General features: G+C 64.8%; 1 protein-coding gene across 1 annotated transcript in view; it reads right to left on the reverse strand.

Annotated features, from left to right (window-relative positions):
• Positions 1-24,523, reverse strand: part of Nup210 (nucleoporin 210) — a 47,498-nt gene that overhangs the window by 19,238 nt on the left and 3,737 nt on the right. The window contains exons 2-20 of the mRNA XM_026415100.2: positions 19,815-19,951; positions 17,708-17,839; positions 15,056-15,152; positions 14,551-14,701; positions 13,608-13,740; positions 12,775-12,933; positions 12,354-12,422; positions 11,276-11,382; positions 10,551-10,691; positions 10,043-10,180; positions 9,041-9,196; positions 7,401-7,599; positions 4,563-4,708; positions 4,093-4,314; positions 3,133-3,306; positions 2,346-2,538; positions 1,854-1,960; positions 1,549-1,653; positions 1,362-1,463 (exon numbers count right to left, since the gene is read on the reverse strand). Of these exons, the coding sequence (XP_026270885.2) occupies positions 1,362-1,463; positions 1,549-1,653; positions 1,854-1,960; positions 2,346-2,538; positions 3,133-3,306; positions 4,093-4,314; positions 4,563-4,708; positions 7,401-7,599; positions 9,041-9,196; positions 10,043-10,180; positions 10,551-10,691; positions 11,276-11,382; positions 12,354-12,422; positions 12,775-12,933; positions 13,608-13,740; positions 14,551-14,701; positions 15,056-15,152; positions 17,708-17,839; positions 19,815-19,951 (2,668 nt within the window). The remainder of the gene's footprint in view (positions 1-1,361; positions 1,464-1,548; positions 1,654-1,853; positions 1,961-2,345; positions 2,539-3,132; positions 3,307-4,092; positions 4,315-4,562; positions 4,709-7,400; positions 7,600-9,040; positions 9,197-10,042; positions 10,181-10,550; positions 10,692-11,275; positions 11,383-12,353; positions 12,423-12,774; positions 12,934-13,607; positions 13,741-14,550; positions 14,702-15,055; positions 15,153-17,707; positions 17,840-19,814; positions 19,952-24,523) is intronic.

A 24,523-nucleotide genomic window follows, 5' to 3' on the forward strand; every position in this document is an offset into this window, starting at 1 on the left:
AGTCCCACCTCACCCCACAAACACCACGTCACGTTTCAAAGGCTGCAGTGCAAGAGCTGGAATTCTAAGTCTAGAAGGAAACATGGATCTTCACGACCTTGATTCTTAACAGATTCTTAGATCTCACATCAAACACGGGAGCAAAGACACAAGGAAACAGAGACACCGCACCCCTCAAAATGAAAACCGTGAGCGCAAAACCATGCTACCAAAAAATCAAAAGATGACCTAAGGAACAGGAGACAAGGGCTGGTGTCATCAAGAAAGCGTGACAGTAAACCTGGGACTGAGGCTGAGCCACAGGGCCTGGCCCAGCCTGTGGGAGGCACTGGCTCCATTCCCAGCACGGCCCCTGAAGAAGTAAAGATCCATCAACAACTAATAAAAATATTTTCTAAAGAGATGAAATATGGGCCCAGGATCTGAGTAGACATTTGTCTAACAAAGCCACATAAATCCAAGGGTGACAAGCACAGGAACAGTCACCCCATCATCGGCCATCAGTGAGATGCCAACGGTCACCACAGTGTGAAACCGCTGTCCAAAGATGGCTAAAACTTCAGTCTGATAAGTACAAGTGTTGACAAGGACGTGGGGGCACCCATGCCAAGCGACCACCCTGGCCTCCTCAAGGTGCAGGGCCCGGTCCTGGTGGTGGCCACCCTGTCCACCAGTGGGAACCGTCCCTTGGAACAGGGAGAGCAGGGCCTGGGCTCCGAGTGCCCTAGAGGCCACGGGCCGGCTGTCCCTCAGCGGCACTGCCCGGCTGGACCTCCCTGCTGCGTCCCCTGGGCCACCCTGTGTCTGACTCACTCAGCAAGAAACAGGCTCCTTCGAGAGAAGGTTCGGGCCCAGGTGACACACGCCAGTCACCCCAGGACTTGGGAGGCTGGGGACGGAGGATGGAAAGTTCGAGGCTGGCTGGGAAACTCAGGAGGACCCTGTCTCAAAATAAGGACCACGAAGGGCTGGGGATGTGGCCCGTGGCGGGGACCACAGGCGGGCGCACGTGGTCCATGGCAGGGACCCCAGAGACGTGGGGACAGGGAGCAGCAGGCGCGTCCTATGTCCCTGAGGGGCACGATGGCTGCCGAGGTGCTGCCCGTGGGAGGATGTGTCACTCTCAGCAGGACACTGAGGGACACCACTGCTGACGGACAGGGCAGGCAGCTGTGGACGCGGACCAGAGATCCCCAGGTGGCCCTGCAGTGACAAAGGTCCCAGAGGGACCCAGACCACCAGGAGCCTGCTCGTGATGCAGTGGCGCTGCTCAGTCCCAGCTTTGGGAACGGTCGGCCATGGAGCCCAGGGGACGGTCCACTGAGGACGCCACCCCGTGTGCCGGCCGAGGCCCCGCTCACCGTGGCGATGCCCCTGGCCTCCTGGTAGGCCACCTGGACCACGTTGGCAGCGCTCGTGTTGAGGAAGAAGTAGCCGGAGCCCTCCTTGACGTGCAGCTCCGCCTGGGGACAAGAGGCCAGGGACAGTGGTCAGGTGGGGCCAGGGCCCAGGGTCTCCCGGGCTGGGCGGGGCTGGCGGGGGGCCCACCTGGACGTCAGGGTGGTTGTAGAGGGTCACCACGTCCGGATCCACACGCACGTCCTCCACCAGGACCAGCTCCACCGAGGCGGACACGGGCACAGGTGGGCCAGGCTGCAGGGACAGGGCAGGGCCATCAGACCCACGGGCCACCCCAGGGACAGGGGCGGGATCCCAGTCCTGGCCTCGCCCCAGGCCCCCGTGATGCCCAGAGCAGCCACCTTCCCGTGAGGCCCCGGATCCCAGAGCTGGGAGGAGCTGTCCCCGGTGCCCAGCGGCCAGCTGTCCACCCCCACGGGTGGCTCTGGACCTACCAGCGGCTTCACTCTGGCCGCACTGAGGTGGGACAGCTGGTAGCCGGTCACCGTGGCTGAGATGGCGGTGGTGCCCGACGCCTCGTGGACAGCAATGGCTTGCAAACCTGCGTCCAGAGGAGGACACCCACGTTGAGCCTCTGCGGCCACCCGCCCCTCCATCAGGGGCAGTCCCCAGTGTGAGAGTCGAGGGGAGTCGGGAGTCGCGCAGACCCTGAGCGGGGCCCGGGGGGCAGGGCTGGAGGGGGCGGGCCAGCTTTGGCTACTGAGGGGCCTGGGGACACACAGGGGGACTGGGGACTCCCCACTTGGAACTTCTAGTCCAGTGCAAGACCACAGCCCAGGGAGCTGCCCGAGCTTCGGTGCTGGACGAGGGGACCCCAGCTGGCAGAGGCTCGGACAGGTGCCACGCTGCTTGGGACACTCATCTGCCGGGGTTTCCCTGGTCCCCAGCCTCCTGTCCCGTGCCCCAGGCCCACAGCCGCGGCTCACCGTGGAACTTCCTCTGGCCACTCCCGTCGTCCCGGGACACCAGCTGCATGGGCAGGTCCAGCTCGATGCTGGCCAGCGAGGGCCGGGTGGATTCCCACTGGACGCTCAGGGAGCTGAAGTTGTCGAACTGGCGGCCCTGCTGGTCATAGGCGGCCAGGTCCAGCAGGGGGTTGCGGTGGCTGGAGACGGGAACCTACAGGAAACAGAGGTCAGGACGCCCAGGCCTGGGCATGGCCACGGCTGACCGCCTGGGGTATCCTGAAGCTGGCGGGCTGCCTGTGGGCTTGGGGGTCGGGATGAGCTGAACACCAAACCCTGCAGTTGCTGGCCACCAAGGCACCCTGCACTCAGGAGGCCGGGGCAGGAGGATCGCAAGGTGGAGGCCAGCCTCACCAACTCAGCAAGGCCCTGAGCCACTCAGCGAGACCCTGTCTCTAAATAAAATACAAAGAGGGCTGGGGACGGGGCTCAGGGGTGAGCACCCCTGGGTTTAATCTCCAGAGACAAAAAAAAGTTGGTACCAAGGAATTAAGGAGCAGAATAGTGGTCAGTAGAGGCCAGGGAGGCAGAGGAGGATGAAGAGCAGAGGCCAAAGCAGTCAGCCAGGAGCAGGGACTTCCCTGTCTCCCACAGCAACACCAGAGTCCAAAGGCTCCTGGCCGGGGCCACGTCCCGGGGACCCAAGTGAGCTCAGTGGACGTCACCTGCCCACCACCTGGACTCTGCTCTGCTGGTCCCTGGCCACCTCTCCAGGCCTGCGTCCCCCCTCAGCCCCTCCCCCACGCACCACCTGCTTGTCGTGCTGCAGCCGTGGACAGGACGGGTCCAGCGGGGGGCCGGCGTGGACGGGCGTGAGGCCGATCCTGGATGGCGGGGCGCAGACGACCTTCACCACGGCGGGCTCCACGGCGGGGAAAGGGTTGGTGAGGCCGGGCTGGTTCCCCACGGAGAGGGCGATGACCTGGGGTGAGGGGGGGGACGGCAGTCAGGGCGCGTCCTCCAGGGCGCATCCCCTCCGGTGCTCCGCTCTGCAGGACGGCTGTGATGTGGACACCCCCTGCCTCTCCAGGTCCACTCTGACCTCCTGCTCACTTTCTGTGCCCTCTCTGGGGAACCCTGGCCACGGAGCGGTGGACCCCACAGGAAGCTAAAGGGGCACAGAGCCCGTAGCTTCCGCCTGGCTGGAGGGCGCGGGTACCAGGCGCCAGAGGACCTGCACCTCGCCACCCGCCAGGCCAGCCCAGGGGCTCAGGCCACACGTCCACTCAGTCTTCTGATATTCCTCGATTTTCACATTGAAAAAAAAAAAAATATGAAGAGCCAGGCACCCACGTGACCCACGCCTGTCTTCCCAGGTACTCAGGAGGCTGAGGCAGGAGGATCGCAAGGTGGAGGCCAGCCTCAGCCACAGCGAACCCCTGAGCAGCTCAGCGAGACCCTGACTCTCAATAAAATACAAGACAAGGCTGGGACGGGGCTCAGTGGGCGAGGGCCCTTGGGGTCACTTACTGGTGTCCCCTGCCCACAGCAGGGATCCCAGGCGCAGGAACACAGGCTGTGCCGCGGGCTGAGCCCCAGGTGACCCCCCTGGTCTACGGCCTCCTCACTCAGGAGAGGCCCAACTCTGGGACCGTCAGGTTTTCTGCCCTGACCCCCTGCAACGAGGGCACAGCAGGACCAGAGTCTCCCAGGGTCACCCAGCTCTGCGAGGTCCCCCCCTTGGAGGCCCTGAGTAGCGGCCACTCACCTGCTCGCCCAGGGCCCGGCAGGTGGCGCGGATGCTGTGCTGCTGGTGGCTCCGGGAGGCGGGCGGGCCCAGGAGGGCCAGGCTGATGCTGTCCCCGTCCTCAGAGGTGACGTTCCGGAAGAACCTGGCAGGCTCCAGGACCCAGGGCCGGGGGCCTCCTTCAAACAGCATGTCCTTTGAGGAGCCCAGGGTGACCAGAGCAACGGAGGACGGGTCCACGGCCTGGGAGGGACAGCGGGGCCTCAGCCTCCCCTGGGCAGGGCAGGGGGCAGGCGGGGCAGAGCCTTGGGGCCGCGTCCTCTGGGCACCCCTCTGTGTCTGGGAGACCCCAGGACGCAGCGGGCTGTGGAGGGAACCCAGCCTCGCTCCCCGCTGGCCTCTGGGGGACTCCTGGCTTGGCCTCCATTGGGACACCCGCGGGAAGAGCCCCAAGGAGCCGTGGGCACAGTGGCCCAGGGCAGCCGGCTCACCCTGAGGGGCAGGTAGGCGGCGATGGTGAGGCTGGCGCTCAGGTGGACGTGGCCATGCGTGTAGCTCACCAGGAGCGTGGTGGAGCCCCGGGCCTCGGCCTTCACCCGGACGCCACCACAGTGCTCGGGCCCCGGGGACAGCCGCCCTGCGCCAAGGAGAGAACTGTGGTCACCACGGGAAGCTGGGGGGGCGCACGGCCAGCTCAGGGCCCCTCCACCCGGCTGGACACACAGCCCATGCCAACTTAAGGACCTTGGGGCTGGGGTGTAACTCAGTGCCTGACACCCGACCCCGAAAACAGACAAAGAATCAAACAAGTCACCCACCCACCTCTTAGGGGAATGACTCACACGGTCTTGTCTTTACCCCTCAGACTTCAGATGGCCTGTGGCTAAGACTCAGGCCAAGAAGCATAAGACAGCAGGGCGGTGGCCCACGCCTGTCATCCCAGGGGCAGGGGAGGCTGAGGCAGGAGGATCGCAAGTTGGAGGCCAGCCTCAGCCACTCAGCGAGGCCCTAAGCAGCTCAGTGAGGCCCCGTCTCTAAATAAACTACAAACTAGGGCTGGGACGGGGGCTCAGGGGTCCAGTACCCTGAGTCCAATTTGCCCCGTACCCACCACCCCACAAAAATGACATTTCACTATGGGGACGAGGGTCCTTTTCTAGGCTGGGTATTCTACCCCGTGGGCCTCTTTAGAGGCTTTAGCCTGGCCAGGACCACCATCACCATCTGCGGCCTGCAGCTCCATAGCCTGGAAACAGCAGTCACCAGCCGGCCACGTGTGCCCTTTCCCAAGGGGGCGTGGCCCACTTGGGTCCTGGGCGGTCCACGTTCAACCGTTTGGTTTCGTCGATTTCCTCTAATTTTTTTTTTTGCTGGGGGAAGATCCAGGGATTGAACTCAGGGGCTCTGGACCCCTGAGCACATCCCCAGCCCTATTTTATATTTTATGAGAGACAGGGTCTCACTGAGTTCTGTAGGGCCTTGCCATTGCTGAGGCTGGCCTCTAACTCACAATCCTCCTGCCTCAGCCTCCTGAGCCGCTGGGATGAGAGGCCTGGGCCCTGGTGCCTAGCCTGTTCTTTTTCTGTTTCTGTAAGTACTGAACTGAGGTTGCTGAGTCGAGCTCTCGGTCTTTTTGACTAAGCAGCCGCAGCTCTGCGCCCCCTGGAACCCAATGCTCTTGCCACACTTCCAAGTTTGGGGTTTGGGGTCCCTGTTTTATTTTCGTTTGTCCCAAGGACTCTCTGCTCCCCCGTCATTCACTGGCCGATCCACTGTCCTCACGAGCGCTGGTCAGTCTGAACCACCGTGTGCACAAGCCAGTTTTCCTTCTGTCCCGGATTCCCAACGGTGGCCTGGTGTGGCCGAGGGGACACTGGAGGGCGCCGTGTCACACTGAGATATGGAACAAAGAGGCCCGGTGACAGCCCACAGCCGACACAGAGACCTCAGAGGGGCAGGCGCTGCAGGCCCTGCGTTTTCTCTGTACACCCCATCCATGTCATTCTCAGTGTGACAGTGTGACAGCCGGCATCTATCACCAGGAGTGACTGAACAGGAAGAATTAACACATCAATCCCCCGGGATAGCCCTTCTGTGGAGTCTAACAGTGGAACTTCTAGAAAGGCCCAGCAGGACAATGGTGCTCAGGGACAGGGCGTGGGAGGGACTGGGACAGGGCGGGGAGGGGAACAAAGGGTCAGATAGAGGGGACACAGCTGCTCAGCGGCAGCTGCAGCACAGCAGGTGCCTGTGTGTGTTTCCAAGTCTCCCTGCATCTGAAAGGGTCAGCCAGGGCCCTGAGCTCCCTGCATCCTGATGTCAAGGTGAGGGACCAGCTCAGGAGGGAAGCAGGAGGCAGGTCTCTCAACAGCAACACTGGTTAAAAGTGCTTTTTTTTTTTTTTTTTGGTGCCAAGGACTGAACCCAGGGGGCGCTAACCCCTGAGCCCTGTCCCCAGCCCTATTCTGAATTTTATTTAGAGACAGGGTCTTGCCGAGCTGCTTAGGGCCTCGCTGAGTGGCTGAGGCTGGCCTCCAACTTGCGATCCTCCTGCCTCAGCCTCCCGAGCTGAGATGACAGGCGTGTGTCACCGCACAGTTAAGAGCTTCTGAAGAAACAAGGCCGTGGGACACACACACACAAGGCAGGACGCAGCCCCATGTGGAGTGACTGTGAAGTCACTTTCTGTTGTTGACAAAACTTATGCAGGACCCCGGGACGGGGTCCCACAGATCCCTGTGAATGTCTCTGCACGGACCAGCCGTCCCTGCCTAAGACACCCATTCCTTAAGCCAACTGAGTCGTCCCCAAGGCCACACAAAGTCCTGCATGCAGTCACTTGGGAGCCTACAGGAACTTTCTGAGAGAAATCCTGAACCCAGGACTCCTGTGTCAACAGAATCCCCCTAAAGATGCGAGCGTCCTGGGGTGACGGCCAGGCCTGGAGACCCGGCCACGGCAGCCGTGGCCAGGCCCTCGGCCCGCGAGCCTGGGACAGACTGCAGCTGATGGGGACGGGGCCATGGCCACCCGACGCTGGCGCTCTGCGGCCTCGGCCCCGCCCTCAGGCAGGCTGCCCCAGCTGGGAGGGGCTGGAGCATGCCCCGCCCACCTGGGAGGGGCTGGAACACGCCCCGCCCCACCTCGCCCCGCCCACCTGGGAGGGGCTGGAGCACGCCCCGCCCCCACCTCGCCCCGCCCACCTGGGAGGGGCTGGAACACGCCCCGCCCCGCCCACCTGGGAGGGGCTGGAGCACACCCCGCCCCCACCTCGCCCCGCCCACCTGGGAGGGGCTGGAACACGCCCCGCCCCACCTCGCCCCGCCCACCTGGGAGGGGCTGGAACACGCCCCGCTTCTCCACCTCCACCGCCAAGTCGAAGTGGGAGCAGTCGCTGAGGGTGACCACCTTGCTGTCCCCACTGGGCATGAGGCCGTTGATCCTTAGGGGCAGCTCCAGGGTCTGGCCCACTCGAGCCTCCACCCGGCACGGGGCGAAGTCCATGCTGCTGGGCTCGATCACATACACCTGCAGGAGGGCCAGGCCTGGGCAGTCAGCCTCTGCGGGAGGCGGCCTGCGGCTCAGGGGCTCAGTGTGCCAGGTGTGCTGTGGTGGCCCTGAGGACACACCAGCGGACAACCAGGCTGGGCACAGAGGATGCAAGCACAGAGCTGACCAGGGAGGGGACTGGTCTCTGAGAGGGGACCTAGGTGCACGGACATGAGCTCTTCAGCCCTGCCAGGTAGAGAAATGTCTCCCTGGGGGACAGTCAGGCCAAGGACGGTCCTGAGACAGGCTTAGCTGCTCAGCTCCTGGTAGGCACAGAAAGGAGGCCAGTGTGGCCACACACGGTGGTGCACCCTGTCATCCCAGTGGCTCAGGAGGCTGAGGCAGGAGGATCGCAAGTTGGAGGCCAGCCTCAGCAAAAGCAAGGCGTTGGGCAACTCAGAGAGGCCCTGTCCCTAAATAAAATACAGAATAGGGCTGGGGACAGTGCTCAGGGTTTGGGGGCTCCTGGGCTCAATCCCCTGAACCCCACGGAAAGGACAGTGTGGCCACAGCGGGAGGAGGCCCAGAAGGCCGTGGGCAGGCCTGACCCCATTTTCCCTCTGGCTGAGCTGGGGAGGCTGCAGAGGGCGCCACACTCTGGGTCCTGTGCAAAAATCGGCCACCAGGCGACTAACGGGGAGGCCGCTGGTGGGCAGCAGTGGCAGATCTGAGGGGCGACCCTGGATGGACAGCTCAGGTGGCCTGGGGCAGGGCAGGAGGCCAGAGGGGCCACTCACTGCCTGCGGCTTCTCGGCTCGCTCGCCTGTCCGTCCTGTCTCCTGCCAGGCAAGCCCAGGGCCACCAGCCCCAGTGGCCCGAGGACCAGGAGGGGCTCTGACAGCCCAGCCCGCTCCCGGGGGGGGGGGGGTCCAGGAGGGGGCCAGCTGCCTGGCCCAGGAGCCGTCCTGGGGCTCCGGGTGGCACAGGAGCTGCAGGGAGGAGGGAGGCTGGGAGGGCCACCGTGGACACCACACTGCACAACAGGGCTGCCCCCCAGGGCCTCTGTCCAGGTGTCCACACGTGGCCTGGGCCGTCTAGCGGGTGTGTGGCTCCCAGCAGGAGGGGGAAGGACCTGCCACCCACGTCCCAACCACGGGGACAGAGTCTGTGTTCTCTGCTGTTAGTGGGTCAAGGAGGGGAGCTCAGAGCGGGGGTCAGGAGGGGCTGGGGGCAGAGGCCTTGGGGACAGAGGGACGGCCATCTGCCCCGCAGCTCCGGGAGAGGGCCTCTCCCTGTGACCCATCAGCCCAGGGCAGGGTGGCCCTCTGTGGACTGGCTGACTCTCCAGGTCCTCAGGGTGATCTGGACTCCTGCCCTGGGACACTGGCCCTTCCGGCCAGGGCGAGGGTGCCAGGTCACGGTCCCACAGGGCGGGCTGGGCACTCCCGGCCTGCCCCGCTGTCGGGCCCCGGGGTCTCACCTTCATCTCACCGAAATGCAGGGGGTTCTGCACGTCCTGCGCCCGGACCACACTGAGGCCCGTGTCGCTGCCCGTGGTCATCACGCCCTTGGCGGTGACGGTGGCCACCGAGTGGCGGGAGGAAGACCAGCTGAAATTCCCGCTGCCCCCGTGGGCCTGGGGAGGAGAGCCACCAGGGAGCACGTAGCCACCAGCCGGCCTTGGGGAGTGGCAGGCGGGGGACGGGGTGCCCACGGCCACGCTGGCCAGGGACACGTCCACGCCGTGTCCACACGCGCGCCGAGTCACGCCCACGGCCACCACCGTCTCCCAGCCCACCCGCACCTGCCCGTGCGCACCACCGGCCCCCGGGAATGCCACCCACTCGCGCCCTGCTGCCCCACACGGTCCCTTCTGGTCCTTGTGTGCTGGGGACTTGCTGCTCTGGGGACGTTTGTGCTCTGGGGACCTGGTGCCATGGGGACGTTTGTACTCTGGGGACCTCGTGCTCTGGGGACCTCGTGACTGCCAGACACGAACACGGAACCCCGGCACTGGTCCCAGAACCAGCGGCTGTGCCTGGAGCTCAGCTGGAGCAGCAACCGGCCCTGGCCCCGGAGTCATCAGCAGACGCTGTCTCTGTGACCAGACATGAGCACAGGCCCTGGCCAGGTCCTGACCCCCCGCTGGGGACCTCGGGGAACACAGGACCACAGCCCCCGAGGCTCGGTTGGACCACAGAGAGCAACGCCAAGGGTACAGAACAGCAGGCACGTTGCGCCTGGAACCCCAGCGGCTGGGGAGGCCGAGGCAGGAGGACCAAAAGATAGATAGAGGCCAGCCTCAGCAAGGCCCTGAGCAACTCGGCGAGACCCTGTCTCTAAGTAAGATATAAAAGGGCTGGGACGGGGCTCAGGGGCCCAGCGCCCCCGAGTTCAATCCCTGGTTACCAAAAATAAGTCACAGAGCGGACGGAGGCCACACGCCCCGGAAGCCCAGGGACGCCCGGGCCGAGTCCCCTACCTGGATGGTGTACTGGTAGGCGCCAGTCTTGGGCTGCCACGGGAACGTCAAGATGCTGGGGTGGAGGGTGATGGGGACGTGGATGTCCACCTCCTGCTGGCTCCACACGGGCACCGGGAGCATGTGCACCCCTCCATCCTGTCGGGGGTGAGGTCACTGCGGGTCACTAGGACAGGGCGGAGGAGGGGACCCGCTTCCCAGAGGTGACAGAGGCTTGTAGCCCTTCACGGAACCCAGGGCTGCGGTGGACGGGGCAGCCCGGCCTGTGGCACCGACCACGGCTCTGCCACACCGATGGCCCCGGCAGGCGGGGGCGCACAGGCCCGGGAAGGGGACACCCTGCCAACGCGCAGCCCAAAGCACTGTCCCCATCTGCAGGGAGGACTGGGGGGGTGGCCTCCTGGGGGGGCAGCTGGGCTCCAGGCCATCGAGGACACGGGACACCTGGTGCTGGGCGAGGACAGGAGGCGGCCCGGGCAGGGGAGGGCAGGGGAGGGGCCCCACGTGCCTCGTCCACCACGGAGGTGAGCGCCGCGCGGAGGGTGGCCTGTCCCCGCTGCGCTGCCCGGACGTGATGGTGCGACCCGTTTGGGGACGACGAGAGGACCTCGAGGAACTCGTGGGGAAACACGGCTTCGATCCGGATGTTCTGCAAGGCACACGGCGGAGCTTGGGGACTCGGGGACTCGGGGACTCGGGGACATGACAGCAGTGGCCAGGGCGGGCCGGAGAAGGGGCCTCCGAACACTAGGAAAGGCTGCCCGAGCCCTGGGCAGCGTCCTGGCCCACCCGGGACCCTCCACCTGGCCCTCCAGCCACGGCCACCGTGGCACCGGGGCAGCACTCACAGGGACAGAGGGCCACCACGCTCCACCTGTCCCCACGGTGCACGTGCCCCTCCACAGGCCTGAGGTGGCCCTGTCACTGAGGGGCCTCTGGGAGGTGACAGGCATCCCGGAGTGCAGGGGGAGGCGTGGATCAGCCCCTGAGACCAGGCAGGGTCCAGGGGCCCCGGGCAGAGTCCCCACCGCTGCCCACTGCCCCTCGGCCCCGCATGGGGCCACAGCACACCGTGGCCATCACAGGGAGCGGAGCCCCACAGCCCTGCGTCCGCGTCCCCACCCACCAGACACCCTTGGGGGCAGAGGACCCCTCCGACGTCTGCCCCTGGGCTGGTCACTGCCCTGGGAGACGACCATGCTGGTCACCCGCCAGGCCCCTGCGGACACTCACGTCGGAGAGGTGGACCTTGTTGCCAGACTTGTCAAACACTTCGATGGTGACCTCGTACAGGCGGCCAGTCTCCAGGACCCACCGGTCACCAGGGTGGACTGCAAACCCTAAAAGCAGGCGGAGAGGGGCCTGAGCACCCAGGTGACCAGGGCGCAGGGCCCAGGAGACGATGGCGCACCAGCCGCGGGGGCGGCCACCACCCACCTGGAGGCCCAGCCCTGCTGCCCGGCCACCCACAGAGGGACCAGCTGTGGAGGTGGGGCCTGCACCCCCAGGGGACCCCGGCTGGCCTTTCTGACTCCCGGGGACCAGTGGACACACCCCGCTCTGGCTGCCCAGGACTCGTGACAGCTGGACCCTGTCCTCACTGCACTCGACAGAGGCCACCGCAGGCCTGGGCAGGGCCAGGCGCCGGGTCCCCAGCTGGGCCAGCCTGAGGCTCTGAGGCTGGAGGCCACAGCAAGGCACAGGACAGGAGCAGGTGGGGCCTGGGCCAGCCGGGCTCGCAGCAGGTCCACCCGGGGCCAGGGCAGGTCCACTCGGGGCCTGGGCAGGTCTACACTGGACCGGCCCTGCCCTCAGGTCTCACTGTCCCCCACGGGATGCCACATTGGCATCACCTCCCCAGCTGTCCCCTTGCCTGGACGCCCCTCCCACCAAGGCTCCTTCTAAGATGATGCGGGCCTCAGTGATGTCCCTCTGCTGTGTGGCACTGACTGACCCCTGGCTCGCTCGTCCCTGCCTCAGCCCCCACCCCGTGCCCGGCAGCTGCACAGAGAAGGCCAGAGGGCAGCTCCTGGGACACGAGGTCACGTCCCCACTGCCCCCGGCCTCACCACCGTCAGGTGGCATCCACACCAAACCTCGGTCTCTGAGGCAGCAGACCAGCCCGCGGGTCACTGTGCACCAGGGCAGCGCCCCCTGACTCCAGGGTGTCAGCCGGCGCGTCCCCTCAGGCCCAAAGGGACGCTGTCCTGGGAACCCTGTGGTGCCCGGCCCTGCCCACGCCTCTCCGTCCCCGCGACTCTCCGGGTAACACACAAGCCGGGCCCAGGAGGTTCCCGAGGGCCACACTCACCCAGGTACCCGGGTTCCACCACGTAGATGGTGCCGTTGGGCAGCCTGGTGGCGCCCTGCATGCGGATGCCTGGATCCTCGTTAAGGGGCAGCACCCAGGACAGCACGTGAGCCAGCTGGCCCCCCCACGGCCTGACCGTCACCAAGGCCACAGGGCAGCTCAGGGTCAGGGGCCCCCGCTGTGCTTCCTACCCTAGCAAAGGGAACCTCACAGGGCGTGGTGGCCCACGCCTGTCATTCCAACGGTTCAGGAGGCTGAGGCAGGAGGATCGCAAGTTAGAGGCCAGCCTCCGTAACTCAGCAAGACCCTGTCTCTCAATAAAATACAAAAAAAGGGCTGGGGACGGGGCTCAGGGATTGAGAGTCCCTGAGATCAATCCTTGGTACCCCCCCCCAAAAAAAAAGACGGGGCTAGAGGATACTCCGGTAGTCAAGGACAAGGCTGCTCCGTCCCAGCTGCACCGCGGTGACCGTGGACGTGTCCTGGGCCAGGACGGCCACAGGCCGGGTAGCGTCTCCTCCGGGGCCCGGGACGCAGTCCTGAAGCTGCAGCTGGTACTGATCGGAGGGCATCGAGAGCTCTGGGCAGGGAGACAGGGCGGGTGGAGCCAGGAGTCGCAGGCGCCCAGGCGCCCAGGCGCACCCGGCCCCATCTCTGTGCCCGCCCAGCTGCCGGCCAGCAGCTGGATACAGCCCGCCTGACCCTCAGGGCCTCTGCCCCTCAGCCGTCCCCTCCACCCCAGGGCACAGCCACAGCCGTGAACTTGCAGACACAGTTTTCTTTGTGACTCTCTGTGCACCCCAAGACCTGAAGGCTGTGCACCCCAAGACCTAGAGGCTGTGCACCCCAAGACCTGGAGGCTGTGCACCCCAAGACCTAGAGGCTGTGCACCCCAAGACCTGGAGGCTGTGCACCCCAAGACCTAGAGGCTGTGCACCCCAAGACCTAGAGGCTGTGCACCCCAAGACCTGGAGGCTGTGCACCCCAAGACCCAGAGGCTGTGCACCCCAAGACCTAGAGGCTGTGCACCCCAAGACCTGGAGGCTGTGCACCACAAGAGCTGGAGGCTGTGCACCTCAGGAGCTGAGAGCTGTGCACCCCAGGAGCTGAGTCCTGTGCACCCCAGGAGCTGAGTCCTGTGCACCCCACATTCAGCAGCGTGGGCCAGACGGTGGAGGCCACATGCATCTAACGGTGCCGACCTGGTCTGTCTCCCCGACTCACACCGAGGGGACGGCTCCCCGGGCCCCGCACCTGTGATGGTCCCCTGCCTGATCTTCTGCACCCTGTAGCGCAGGGAGGTCCCCACCAGCAGGTAGACGTCGGACGCGGGGCTCAGCAGGATGTTCTCCAGGATCAGCAGCCGGACCTCCGCGGGGCGGACGTTCTGAGAGAGGAGAGCCCAGACGTGAGGTGGGCAGGGGACGGCCCCGGGGGCAGGGGACGGCCCCAAGGAGCGGCCTGGGCCAGGGAGAGGGGGCTGGCGGGGTTGGGGGAAGCCCCTGTGCACTGGGCCAGCTCGGCCACCGAGCCCCAGGGTCCTCTGGGACCAGGGACGTCAGGGTGGAGAGACAAGCCGTCCCTCAGCCCCACGCGGCAGACCCGGGAATCCCGGGGAGCCCTGGGGGCACGGCGGGGGGCATGTCCCCAAGGTCACTGCCAGAAACAGACAAGTCCCTCCGCCGCTCATGGACGCAGGCTCCGTCTTGAGTTTAAGTGACAGTGACTGAGCAGGAAAGATGGGCCAGGAGTGACATCTGAGACCCTGAGGTGGGACGGTGAGTCTGTCTCTGCAGCTGTGCCTGCCCTGTCCCCGTCCCCGTCTATGGGGACATGCCCCCAGGCCCCGCCCACCTGTCAGGTACAGGTGAGGCTCGAGGAGGCGGGTGGCCTGGGCAGGGCTGAGGCTGGCCACCTCCACCAGTGGCCCCCGAGGTCTCTGTCCTGGCCCAGGAAGGCAGCCGGGGAGGCCGAGCCCCAGCCAGGTCCCAAATGCTGGGGCGTGTCCCAGGCCGGGGTGGGGACACCAGTTAGAACAGGCGGGGAGTGACAACCCGCTGCGCAGGATCCGCAGACTGAGACAGGGCACATGCTGGGCACATTCCCCGTGCAGTGACCAGCAGAAAGGCCCCGAACGTCGCCTGGCCCCAAAGCCACCCCTGCCCCGTGTCCCTGAGCGCGAGCAGCGGCCACCCACCCCGTAGACGGCCTCCTGGATGTGGGCCCTCAGCTTGGAGCTCCCGGTTTTCATGCCGGACACCAGGATGGTGTCCCCCTGCTTGGCCGCCTTCTCCATCTGGGAGATGTAGGACGGGGGTGTGTACGTGGACTCCGAGAAGGTGAGGATGCTGGGGGGGGAACGCGGCGTCACAGCCAGCCTGCCCCTCAGCCGTGTCCCCCCACGGTGTCCCCCCATGTCCCCCAGTGTCCCCCACAGTGTGGGCTGCTGGGCACCGCGTGCCTGCTGCTTCCTGTGACAGATTCCTGGTCGGGGCCTGGGGGTTGGCCCTGCGTCACCCTTGATGGTGACCGGTGACAGAGGCACAGGACAGAGGGACAAGGCCAGGACTGGGAGAGACCATCCAAGTCCTGGGCCCTAGTCCTCACTGGGTGGGACCCTGGGACCGACCCTGAGACGGTCCAGGGTGGGGTGCCAAAGGCAGCAGTGACCTCACGGTGGCCAGCGGCCTCGAGCCTCTTACCGCAGTGCATTGTGGGAGTCTGAGAAGCCCTCCGCCTCGGTGTCCGTCACGATGGTCCACTCAAAGACCAGCCCGGCCAGGGTGCTGAAGGTGTTCCCTGCAAGGGCAGACGGGTGGTAGGGGTGGATCACAGCCATGTCCCCAGGAGCGCCACCCACACAGCCCACCGTGTTCGCTGGCCAGCACAGGACAAGGGCTGCAGGCTCACAGCAGGTGACCCGCAGGGGCTGAGGCGGGGTCTGCGCCCAGACCCGTCCCAGGTGGAAAAACCCAAAGATATGGCTGCTGTTCCTGGGCCCTGCTGACCACTGCACCCCGCAGAGGCTGCCCCTGCACCAGCCCCACGCTCCTCATCCCAGTCCCTGCCTGGTCACCTGAGACACCCCTGGGGCCACGGAGTCAAAGGCGGTCAGCCTGGGCCTCCACTGCCTCTACCCAAGATCTCCATGGACAGTTAACTGTTTAGAGAAAGCTCCAGAAAACCCCGCTGCCTGCGCCTCCTGGGGCATCCCTGAGGGAGGTGGCCTCTGGGGAGAGCCCCTGCGGTGACTCTCCATGGACATGGGCCACTGACCAAGGAAGGAAGGCCACCTCGTCCATGATACGATGAGGTGCCAGGATTTCATTTTCTTAGAGGGCCGAAAAAAAATACGCAGCCCACGCCACAGCCACCTGGGACCGGATGTCCCCAGCCAGCGGGCCACAGTCCCCCTGCAGGGCAGGGCCCAGCACGCTGATCTCCCAGAACAACAAGGGCCTGTCCCCTCGAGCCCACCCATGTCCCAGCAGGAGGTCTCCTCCTCCTAAGCCCCGATGGGCCTCTCCTAGAGCCCAGCAGCCACCAGCTGTGACACTGTCACACCTCTCAAGAGTGTCCTCTACGCCTGCCCCGGAGTTTCCATCCAGCCCGAGTCCGGGCGCTGGTGGCCTCCGACAAACAGAAGTGGACACACTGCGGAAAGGGTTGCTGGGTGTGAAGGGAGAACTGGAAGTCGTCCTCCACGCGAGGGGACAAGGGACTCGACTGTCACCGTCCTCCTTGTGAGGCAGGAGGCCAGCCAGGAGCGGACCCTCAGGGTGTGGGGATGGCCCCCGGGTAGAGAGAGGAGCCGGAGAGCGCGCAGCATCCCGGGCCTGCAGAGGCCTTCAGGTGCTGGCCACCAGGTCCCGCTGCTGCTGTCCCTGCATCCCAGCGGGGCTGGCTCTGGGGCGCTGAGTCAGCCCCTCCTCCCAGGTGGCTGCAGGTTGGGTCCCCAGGACACCTGTTGCCCCTGCACCTCGCCCAGGCCGCGGACAGGTATGGAGAGGCTCCTCCCAGGGCAGAGGCAGCCTCCAGACCGGACCCCTCTGCGGCTGCAGGCCAAGTGCCACGGACGGCCACACGACGTGTCCCCACGCTCCTGCCCTGGCCTGTGTGCCCGCCTTCCCCAGGGACAAGCACCCAGACGACTGAGAGCCAGGAGGGAAGGAGGGCAGGGGGCTCAGAGTGGCAGGAAGCAGACGCTCTCTGTGGGTGAGCAGGCCCGACCCCGAGGGTGGGCAGGTCTCTCCCCGTGGGTACTCAGGCCCCGCTCCATGGGCGCGCAAGCCCGTCCCCCTGGGTGCACAGGCCCCCACCCCATGCGCAGGCCCTTCCCCGTGGGTGCGCAGGCCCCGCCCCGTGGGTGCGCAGGCCCCGCCCCGTGGGTGCGCAGGCCCCGCCCCGTGGGTGCGCAGGCCCCGCCCCGTGCCTGAGCAGGCCCCGCCCCGTGCCTGAGCAGGCCCCGCCCCGTGCCTGAGCAGGCCCCGCCCCGTGCCTGAGCAGGCCCCGCCCCGTGCCTGAGCAGGCCCCGCCCCATGGGCAAGCAGGCCCCTCCCTGTGCCTGAGCAGGCCCCTCCCCAAGGGCGCATAGGCCCCTCCCCGTTGGTGCGCAGGCCGGTCCCTGTGCGCAGGCTCCGATGGACTCATCTCTGCCTGACAAAATACCATGCGACGGGCAGTGTGAAGAGGTCATCATGACAACACCTGGCCTGCTGAGGGGGAGGACGAGGGAGGGGACCACCACACACAGCAGAAATGGCCCCACGACTGACACGCAGCGAGGGCTCTGGAGGTGCCAGGGAGATGGGGGCTGGAAAGAGTCTCCAGGATGCTCTGCCCAAACTTTCCGTTTTTCAACTCAAAAAGAAGCCACGAACCAGGCGCCGTGGCTCACATCTATGGTCCCCCGCAGCTCAGGAGGCTGAGGCTGGAGGATGGAGAGTTGGAGGCCAGCCTCAGCAACTCGGGGAGACCCTGTATCTCAATAAAATTTAAAAAGGGGCTGGGGACGGGCTCAGGGGTTGGCACCCCTGGGTTCAATCCCTGGTACAAAAAGAAAATAGTTTAGATTTTGAATGTCCCCAGAGGCACTGCCTCTCAAGCTTGTGGCACTGTGGGGAGGAGGTGGGACTGTCAGGAGTGAGCCCAGAGGAGGTGCTGGCACCACACAGCGGGGGACACGGCGGGAGAGGGAGGCAGGTGAGCGGCAGGTGCACTCCAGAGACACCAGGGACAGCCCCTCTCTGCTTCTCCCTGTCCCCAAGGCCCCCGGGGGCTGGAGCGCCAGGTTGGGATGGAGGAGGAGCCAGACGGGGTCGCGTCGTGCAGGGAGGTGACCTGGGGACACTCACCTTCCGAGTCCAGGGCCTGGATCTTGAGCTCCAGCGGGGAGTCCTCCAGGTAGAGCTCGCGGGTGGTGGACACGATCTGGATCCCGTGGATGAGGTCGACGATGGCGTCGCAGCGCAGCACCTGGCCTGTGGCTGGAGGGACAGCGGGCGGTCAGCGCAGGGCGGTGACCTCGTACCCTCACAGAGACACTGGGGACGTGTGTGGGCGCTTGGGTAGGACGATGGGGAAGAGAATCTCTCCAGGAAAGTCCGGGCTCCCTCAGGGTAGAACTGTGGACGGGTGATGCGCATCCCAGGTGACCCATGGCATGGGAGGTGGCCCTGTCCCGTCCCCACACTTGGCACTAAGGACCGCGCCAATGACTTTTCTGTTCCTTTTTTTACTCAGGGCCGCGTGGAGGCCCACGGGGGTGCTGCTTGCTCCGTGAGTGAGATGCTCCACCGCGTCACCTCGAAGCCACCGGGGTCAGGGTGACAGCACATGGCACCAGATCACCCAGGTCACCTCCAGGTGCCACATGGAGACACTGTGCACTGCTAACATGTGGTCAGGGAGCCACCCGGCAGCGGGCGCTGCGGGGAGCCACCCGTGGGTCACCTGCGGGTCTTCTCGCGGTGGGCGGCCACGGAGGGTCAGGTGGCTCGTGGCGCTGACCTCTGCCCCACTAGGAAGAGCCCTCACGGGTAGCTCTGGGTATGGGAACTGGACAACCCACCCTCAACCTTTTCTGGTGAAGGACACTCTGTGGGTGGCCTCTGATGGTCCCCAGAGCTGAAGCAGGCGTGGATGCTATGTGGCCATGCGTCATCGGCCTGCCTGTTCCCGACCTGCTTTCTGGACATGTTGGTGAGCCCTGGGGTTTTTCTCCTCGTCCTATCTTTCTTCGCTTTTCTCTCTCAGCCAGCCCATTCCACCCAGGGGGACCCCATTTCCACCGCCTGCAGGATGTGGGTGGGAGGGCAGGTGGCCCAAGCCTGTGATCCCAGCGGCTCGGGAGGCTGAGGCAGGAGGATCCCAAGTTGGAGGCCAGCCTCAGCAAAAGCGAGGCCCTAAGCAGTTCGGGGAGACCCTGTCTCTCGATAAATCAGAAAATAGCGCTGGGGACAGGCTCTGGGGTCGGGTGCCCTGGGTTCAGTCCCTGGTACCAAACAAACAAGTGTGTCTGGGCGTCTGTCTGGAGGTCACACGCGGACACCATATCCTCTCCGGGGCTTGAGCACCTGCAGATCTTGCTGGGAAGTGACCCTCCAGGGACAATGAGGGGCATCTGCGTTTCCCAGTGAGGTCAACCAAACACGGGCAACTGTCACAGATTGGATGTGGAAGGTCCACAGGGAACGGCTCACGTGGTGGATCCCTGGCCCCACGTGGCACTGTCCCAAGACTCTTCTGGGAAGTGACCGGCTCAGAAGGGCTCTGGTCACCGCCAGCCCTGGCTCCTCCTTCTTCCTTCCTGGCTACCCAGGTGGGATGGGGCTTTCTCTGGCAAGAGAGCCAGGAAGCCATCGCCTGAACCCTCTACAACCAGGGGCCACAAAAACCTTTCTTCCTCTAAGTGGATTTTCTCAGGCATTTTGTTACAGCCACAGAAAGCTGATTAACACAGGAAGGAAAAGCAGTGGTCCCTGCCCTGGGGACCTCCCTCACCGTAACTGGACACCTGCTAAAAGTCAGTGGAGTAAGAAGGACGATTCAGGAAGCCCAGTGTATAGTGGAGTCACCTAAGGAGCAGACTGGAGTGTAGGTCTCCTGCTCCCGGGCCTTGATATTTGGATCTATTTAATAGATATGGGGGTACCCTGGACTGAACTCGGGTGCTCGACCCCTGGGCCCCGTCCCCAGCCCTTTTCGTATCTTATTTAGAGACAGGGTCTCGCTGAGTTGCTCAGGGCCTAATTTGCTGAGGCTGGCCTCCACCTTGCGATCCTCCTGCCTCAGCCTCCAGAGCCACTGGGAGGATTTATGCGCCCGGCATAAATCAGAACCCCAGGGAATTTGAGGCACGTAACCCACTGACTACTCACCCCTGACCCGGAGGCTGGAGGTCAGGGGGCCCTCCCGTCCCTGGTCACCAGCAGGATGGCCCGTGTCCCTCAAAGCGCTTACTGATGTCCTCTGCCAAGATGATGCTGGTCAGGCGGGCGGGCTGGGTCAGGCGGGCCTGCACCACGGCTTTCTGGGAGCACGGTTGGTCGCTGGGGCCCAGTGGCTCTATGCTGGCCACCTCCGGCCGCGTCGATGACCTGCAGCGAGAAGGGGAGGACTCAGTCCCTCGGGGGAGCCGTGTCACCCGCTGAGACGGCCCCAGGCCAGCCAACGTCCCCCCAGTTAGGACCTCCACAGCCGGACACACGGTCCGGTCCCCCCACCCACAGTCCAAATAGGGGACCCCACAGCTGGTGACAGGCGTCTTGCTGATCAAGAGACGTCACTGTCCAAGGCTGTCCCAGAGCAGAGGCTCCCGTCATTGACAGGCTCACGGGGGACACTCAAAACCTCGGTGGCCCTGGGCCCTCCGCATGCTGTGTCCTCCTCTAGGGACACACGGTGACGTCAGCTCATGGAGGAGGCGGGGCGCGTGATGGGGTGGTGACCGGTCACTAAAACACAGGGCGTCGTGACCACATGCCGCCATCGAGTCACTGAACCTATGAATTCTTTCTGGAACTTTCCACCTGGGATCTCCAGACGGAGGCTGACCACGGGGAGCTAAAGCCAGGAAGGGGGAGCAGCCAGTCGGGGCTGTTGTCACCCCAGGCTGTTGTCACCTGGGGATCCTGGGAGATCACTGTCACCCGGCTGTCACATGTCCCTGCACCCGGAGCTGACGCTGCGGCCCGGCCGGGGAGGAAGGCAGACAGAGCCACCTGCAAGGGACCCAGGGCGACCAGAGGCCACCTCCCTCGGGAGGACAGGGATGTGCTGGGCCACTGCGTGGTGGGTGCCACGCCTCGGTCCTTGTCCTCGACACTGGTGGCCAGCATCTGCCCAGGCTCAAGGGACGCAGCACCAGGTGGCTTCAGGTCAATGCCACCGCGGAATCCAGAGGCCCTGGGGGGACAGCTGGGCACCCGAGCAGGGGGAGTGGCCATGGAGTGTGACCAGGGACCAGGGAGGGCCCACTGGGCAGTGGCCAGCACTCAGCCCCGGGGCCCTGCCCAGCAGTGTCCCCGGGGTCTGTGCGTCGTGCCAGGAGGCTGTCCCTGAGCAGTAGGAAGGTCCCTTCCTGTCCCCGCTACAGAGCCACCGTGCGAAGCCTCCCCACTCCACACCAGGTGTCCCGGGGACAGGGGCGGCAGGGTGGCATCCCCAAACACCCCCAGGGTGCCACCAAGCACCCGGCCGGGTGTGCACAGAGCGGCCAGCAAGGCCTGGACACGGTCCCCTGCCGGCGACGGGGATGTGAAACCCCCCAGGCCGGGCACCGGGGTACCCCGTACCCTCTGGCCTCCTCGTCTGGGAGCCGGGCAGGGGGACAGGCCAGGCCCTGGCAGGACACAGGGCGGGTGGGTCAGAACCCCAGGGTGGACCAGAGACCCCCACAGAGCCTCCCGGGAAGCCACGCGCCACGTCCAGCTGGACGCACGTCCCGGGAGACACCCACCCCCAGGTGCCACCAGAAGGTGGGTGTCACCTCTGCGACTTCCTAAGCCTAAGATGTCCCCAATTCTTCCATGCAGGATGGGGGAGGGGAGGGCAGCCAGCAGGGCTCAGGGGATGGCGGCGGGTGACACCGACCTTGGGGGACACCGAGCCTGCCGTCCCTGGCGTTTCGTCCAGCTGTAGATGGACACAGACCTTCGTTGTCCTCGTCCATTTCCACGTGGCACTACTGGGAGGTGGCCCTGGGCCTAGGGGGCAGGCAGGTCCTGGGGGTGCCCCGATGGGGCGGTGGGGAATCGGCCCTCCTCTCTCTTTGCCACCTGGCCACCATGCAGTGACCGGGCCTCCCCCACCAGGTGCTCCCCACGGTATCCCGCGTCACCTTCCTCTCCCTCCCTCAGTTGGTCACAGAGATCCCCGGGGGACACACGTCGTCACACATCGGTCCAAACCCACAGCTCGGCCACACCAACGGGGACCCTCACAGCAGGCACCACTGTGGCACTCGCCCGCAGGCCTGGTGACTCCTCAGGTTGTCTTGCGCCCCCCACCCAAGGCCAGGCTCCGCCTCCCAACCTGGACAGTGGCTGAGGCTGGCCTCCAACTTGCAATCCTCCTGCCTCAGCCTCCCCAGCCGCTGGGATGACAGGCGTGCGCCTGGCTAGCGGGAGTGCATGAATAAGACACACACTGGGGAGTGTCTGTCACCCAGGGGAAGGAGGCCACCAAACAAAGTGGAGTCCGTAGGGAAGAGGCTAGAGGAATCTCCCTCTGATTTGGAAGGTCACTTCTCTTTCTCTTTCATGTCTTTAGGGGTGGACAGACACCACCCCTTTATTTTACTGTTTGATCTTTGTTGGTGCCGAGGACGGGACTCAGGGCCACCGAGGTGCCCGGCGAGCGCTTTGCCCCTGAGCCTCGCCCCGCCTCTTGGTTTCACTTCTCAGAAAAGAAATGAAAAGTCCAGTGTATGTAATGTCGCACGATGGCCGACTCAGAGGGTAGGAGGAGTGCGTTCACCATCTTTTTAAATATAATATGACTTAAAAAAAAAATTCTGCCAGGTGCCTGTCATCCCCGCCGCTCAGGAGGCTGAGGCAGGAGGATCGTGAGTTCCAAGCCAGCCTCAGCCAAAGCAAGGCCCTGAGCCACTCAGGGAGACCCTGTCTCTCAATAAAATACCAAATAGGGCTGGGGACGGGGCTCCGTGGTCAGGGCCCCTGAGTTCAATCCCTGGTGCCCCCCAAAATGAACTGTCCCTCAATAGTGGGCGTGGCTCACAGCCACTGTTCCGCCCTGACGTCCTGCAGGTCAGGAGAGCGAGGCAGGAGGCAGAGGGACTGGCTTATGGACGAACCAGAGGCCAGGCTCCTGCACAGGCCTCAAGACCAAGTGCAGGGGGCTGCTGGAGTCCCTCTTGGCCACTGCTGTGTCTTCTGGGGACTGTGCTGGCCCTCTTGGCCCTGTGGCTAGGCAGGGAGTGGCAGAGCTGCTTCCAGCGAGAGAGATCACCTCCCCACAGGGGAGGGCGGGGGACACCCCAGACCTAATCAAACTGAGCCAGGCGGAGCCGCAGGGGTGCAGGAGAGGAGAGATGGGTGCAGAGATACCCGGGGGAACAGTTTCTTGTTATCAAAAATAAAAGTGTGCCATGCAGGTGACACGCCCCACGTGGGTGGGCCTCGTCCAATCAGTTGAGGGCCTGAAGACCACAAAGGGCGGAGCCAGAGAATCGGAGCTCCGCCCTCCCCAGGGTCTCAAGGCCAGGACATCAGCACCCCGCCGCCGCCATCAGACTCCAAGGGAAGCCTGGGTGCTTCCTGGGTCCCGACTCTGCAGTGCCCAGGCTGAAACCATACCACCGGCTTTCATGGGTCTCCCCCTAACCACAGATCTGGGGTCTTGTGGCCCCACAACCAAGTGACCTGATTCCAGCCCTCCCCAGGGACCCTCCATCCCTCCCTCTCCCTCTCTTGTCCTTGTCAAAGCCACAGGCAACAGACCACAGCTACTCAGACGGCGTGAGAGCGGGGAGGAACAACGTGCAGAGCGATGAGGAGGAAAATCGGTTTTGGGGAATACACGTGCACACACAGGTGCACACGCACACACACGCACACACACAGGTGCACACACACACACAGGTGCACGCGCACACACGCAGGTGCACACACAGGTACATGCACACACGTGCAGGCATAGGTGCATACGCACACAGAAGTGCACATGCACAGATGCACACACACACATGCACACGTGCACACACAGGTGCACACACACACAGGTGCACACGCACACACACACGCACACACAGGTGCACACACAGGTACATGCACACAAGTGCAGGCACACAGATGCACACGCACACAGAAGTGCACATGCACAGGTGCACACAAAACATGCACACGCACGCACACACAGGTGCACGCACACACACGCAGGTGCACACACAGGTACATGCACACACGTGCAGGCATAGGTGCACATGCACACAGAAGTGCACACGCACAGATGCACACACACACACACAGGTGCACGTGCACACACGCGCACACACACAGGTGCACACACAGGTACATGCACACAAGTGCAGGCACAGAGGTGCACACGCACACAGAAGTGCACATGCACAGGTGCACACACATGCACACGCGCACACACAGTTGCACACGCACACACACACACAGGTGCACGCACACACACACGCACACACACAGGTGCACACACAGGTACATGCACACAAGTGCAGGCACAGAGGTGCACACGCACACAGAAGTGCACATGCACAGGTGCACACACAAACATGCACACGCACACACACACAGGTGCACACACACACACAAACACACACAAAAAGGAGGGGAGGCACCACACTGGCAGCCCCCGCGTCTGGTCCCCTGGTCTCTGGTCGGCAGGGGCAGCCCTTCCCCCTGCCTCAGGTTGGAGCCTAAGAGCCCCCAGGGCCCCAGGCAGAGGCCGCAGCCCAGGGCATCATGGGAAGGTGGCAGAACCCTCAGGAGGAGGTGAGCTCCCGGGGACACGACCCTGAAGAGGAAGCGGGGGCCCAGGCTCTTCCTGTGTGTGGGGGGGAGGCCGCAGCCTCTGTGCTGGGCCCTCCCTGCCCTGCGCCTCCCCTGTAGCCCCGTCTCCATCAGGCCCCTGCTCCGTGCGGTCACCTCTGTGCAGGACAGCTCGCCTCCTTCTTGGGGGGG

The sequence above is a fragment of the Urocitellus parryii genome, chromosome 16 (genome assembly GCF_045843805.1).
Source record: "Urocitellus parryii isolate mUroPar1 chromosome 16, mUroPar1.hap1, whole genome shotgun sequence".
NCBI lineage: Eukaryota > Metazoa > Chordata > Mammalia > Rodentia > Sciuridae > Urocitellus > Urocitellus parryii.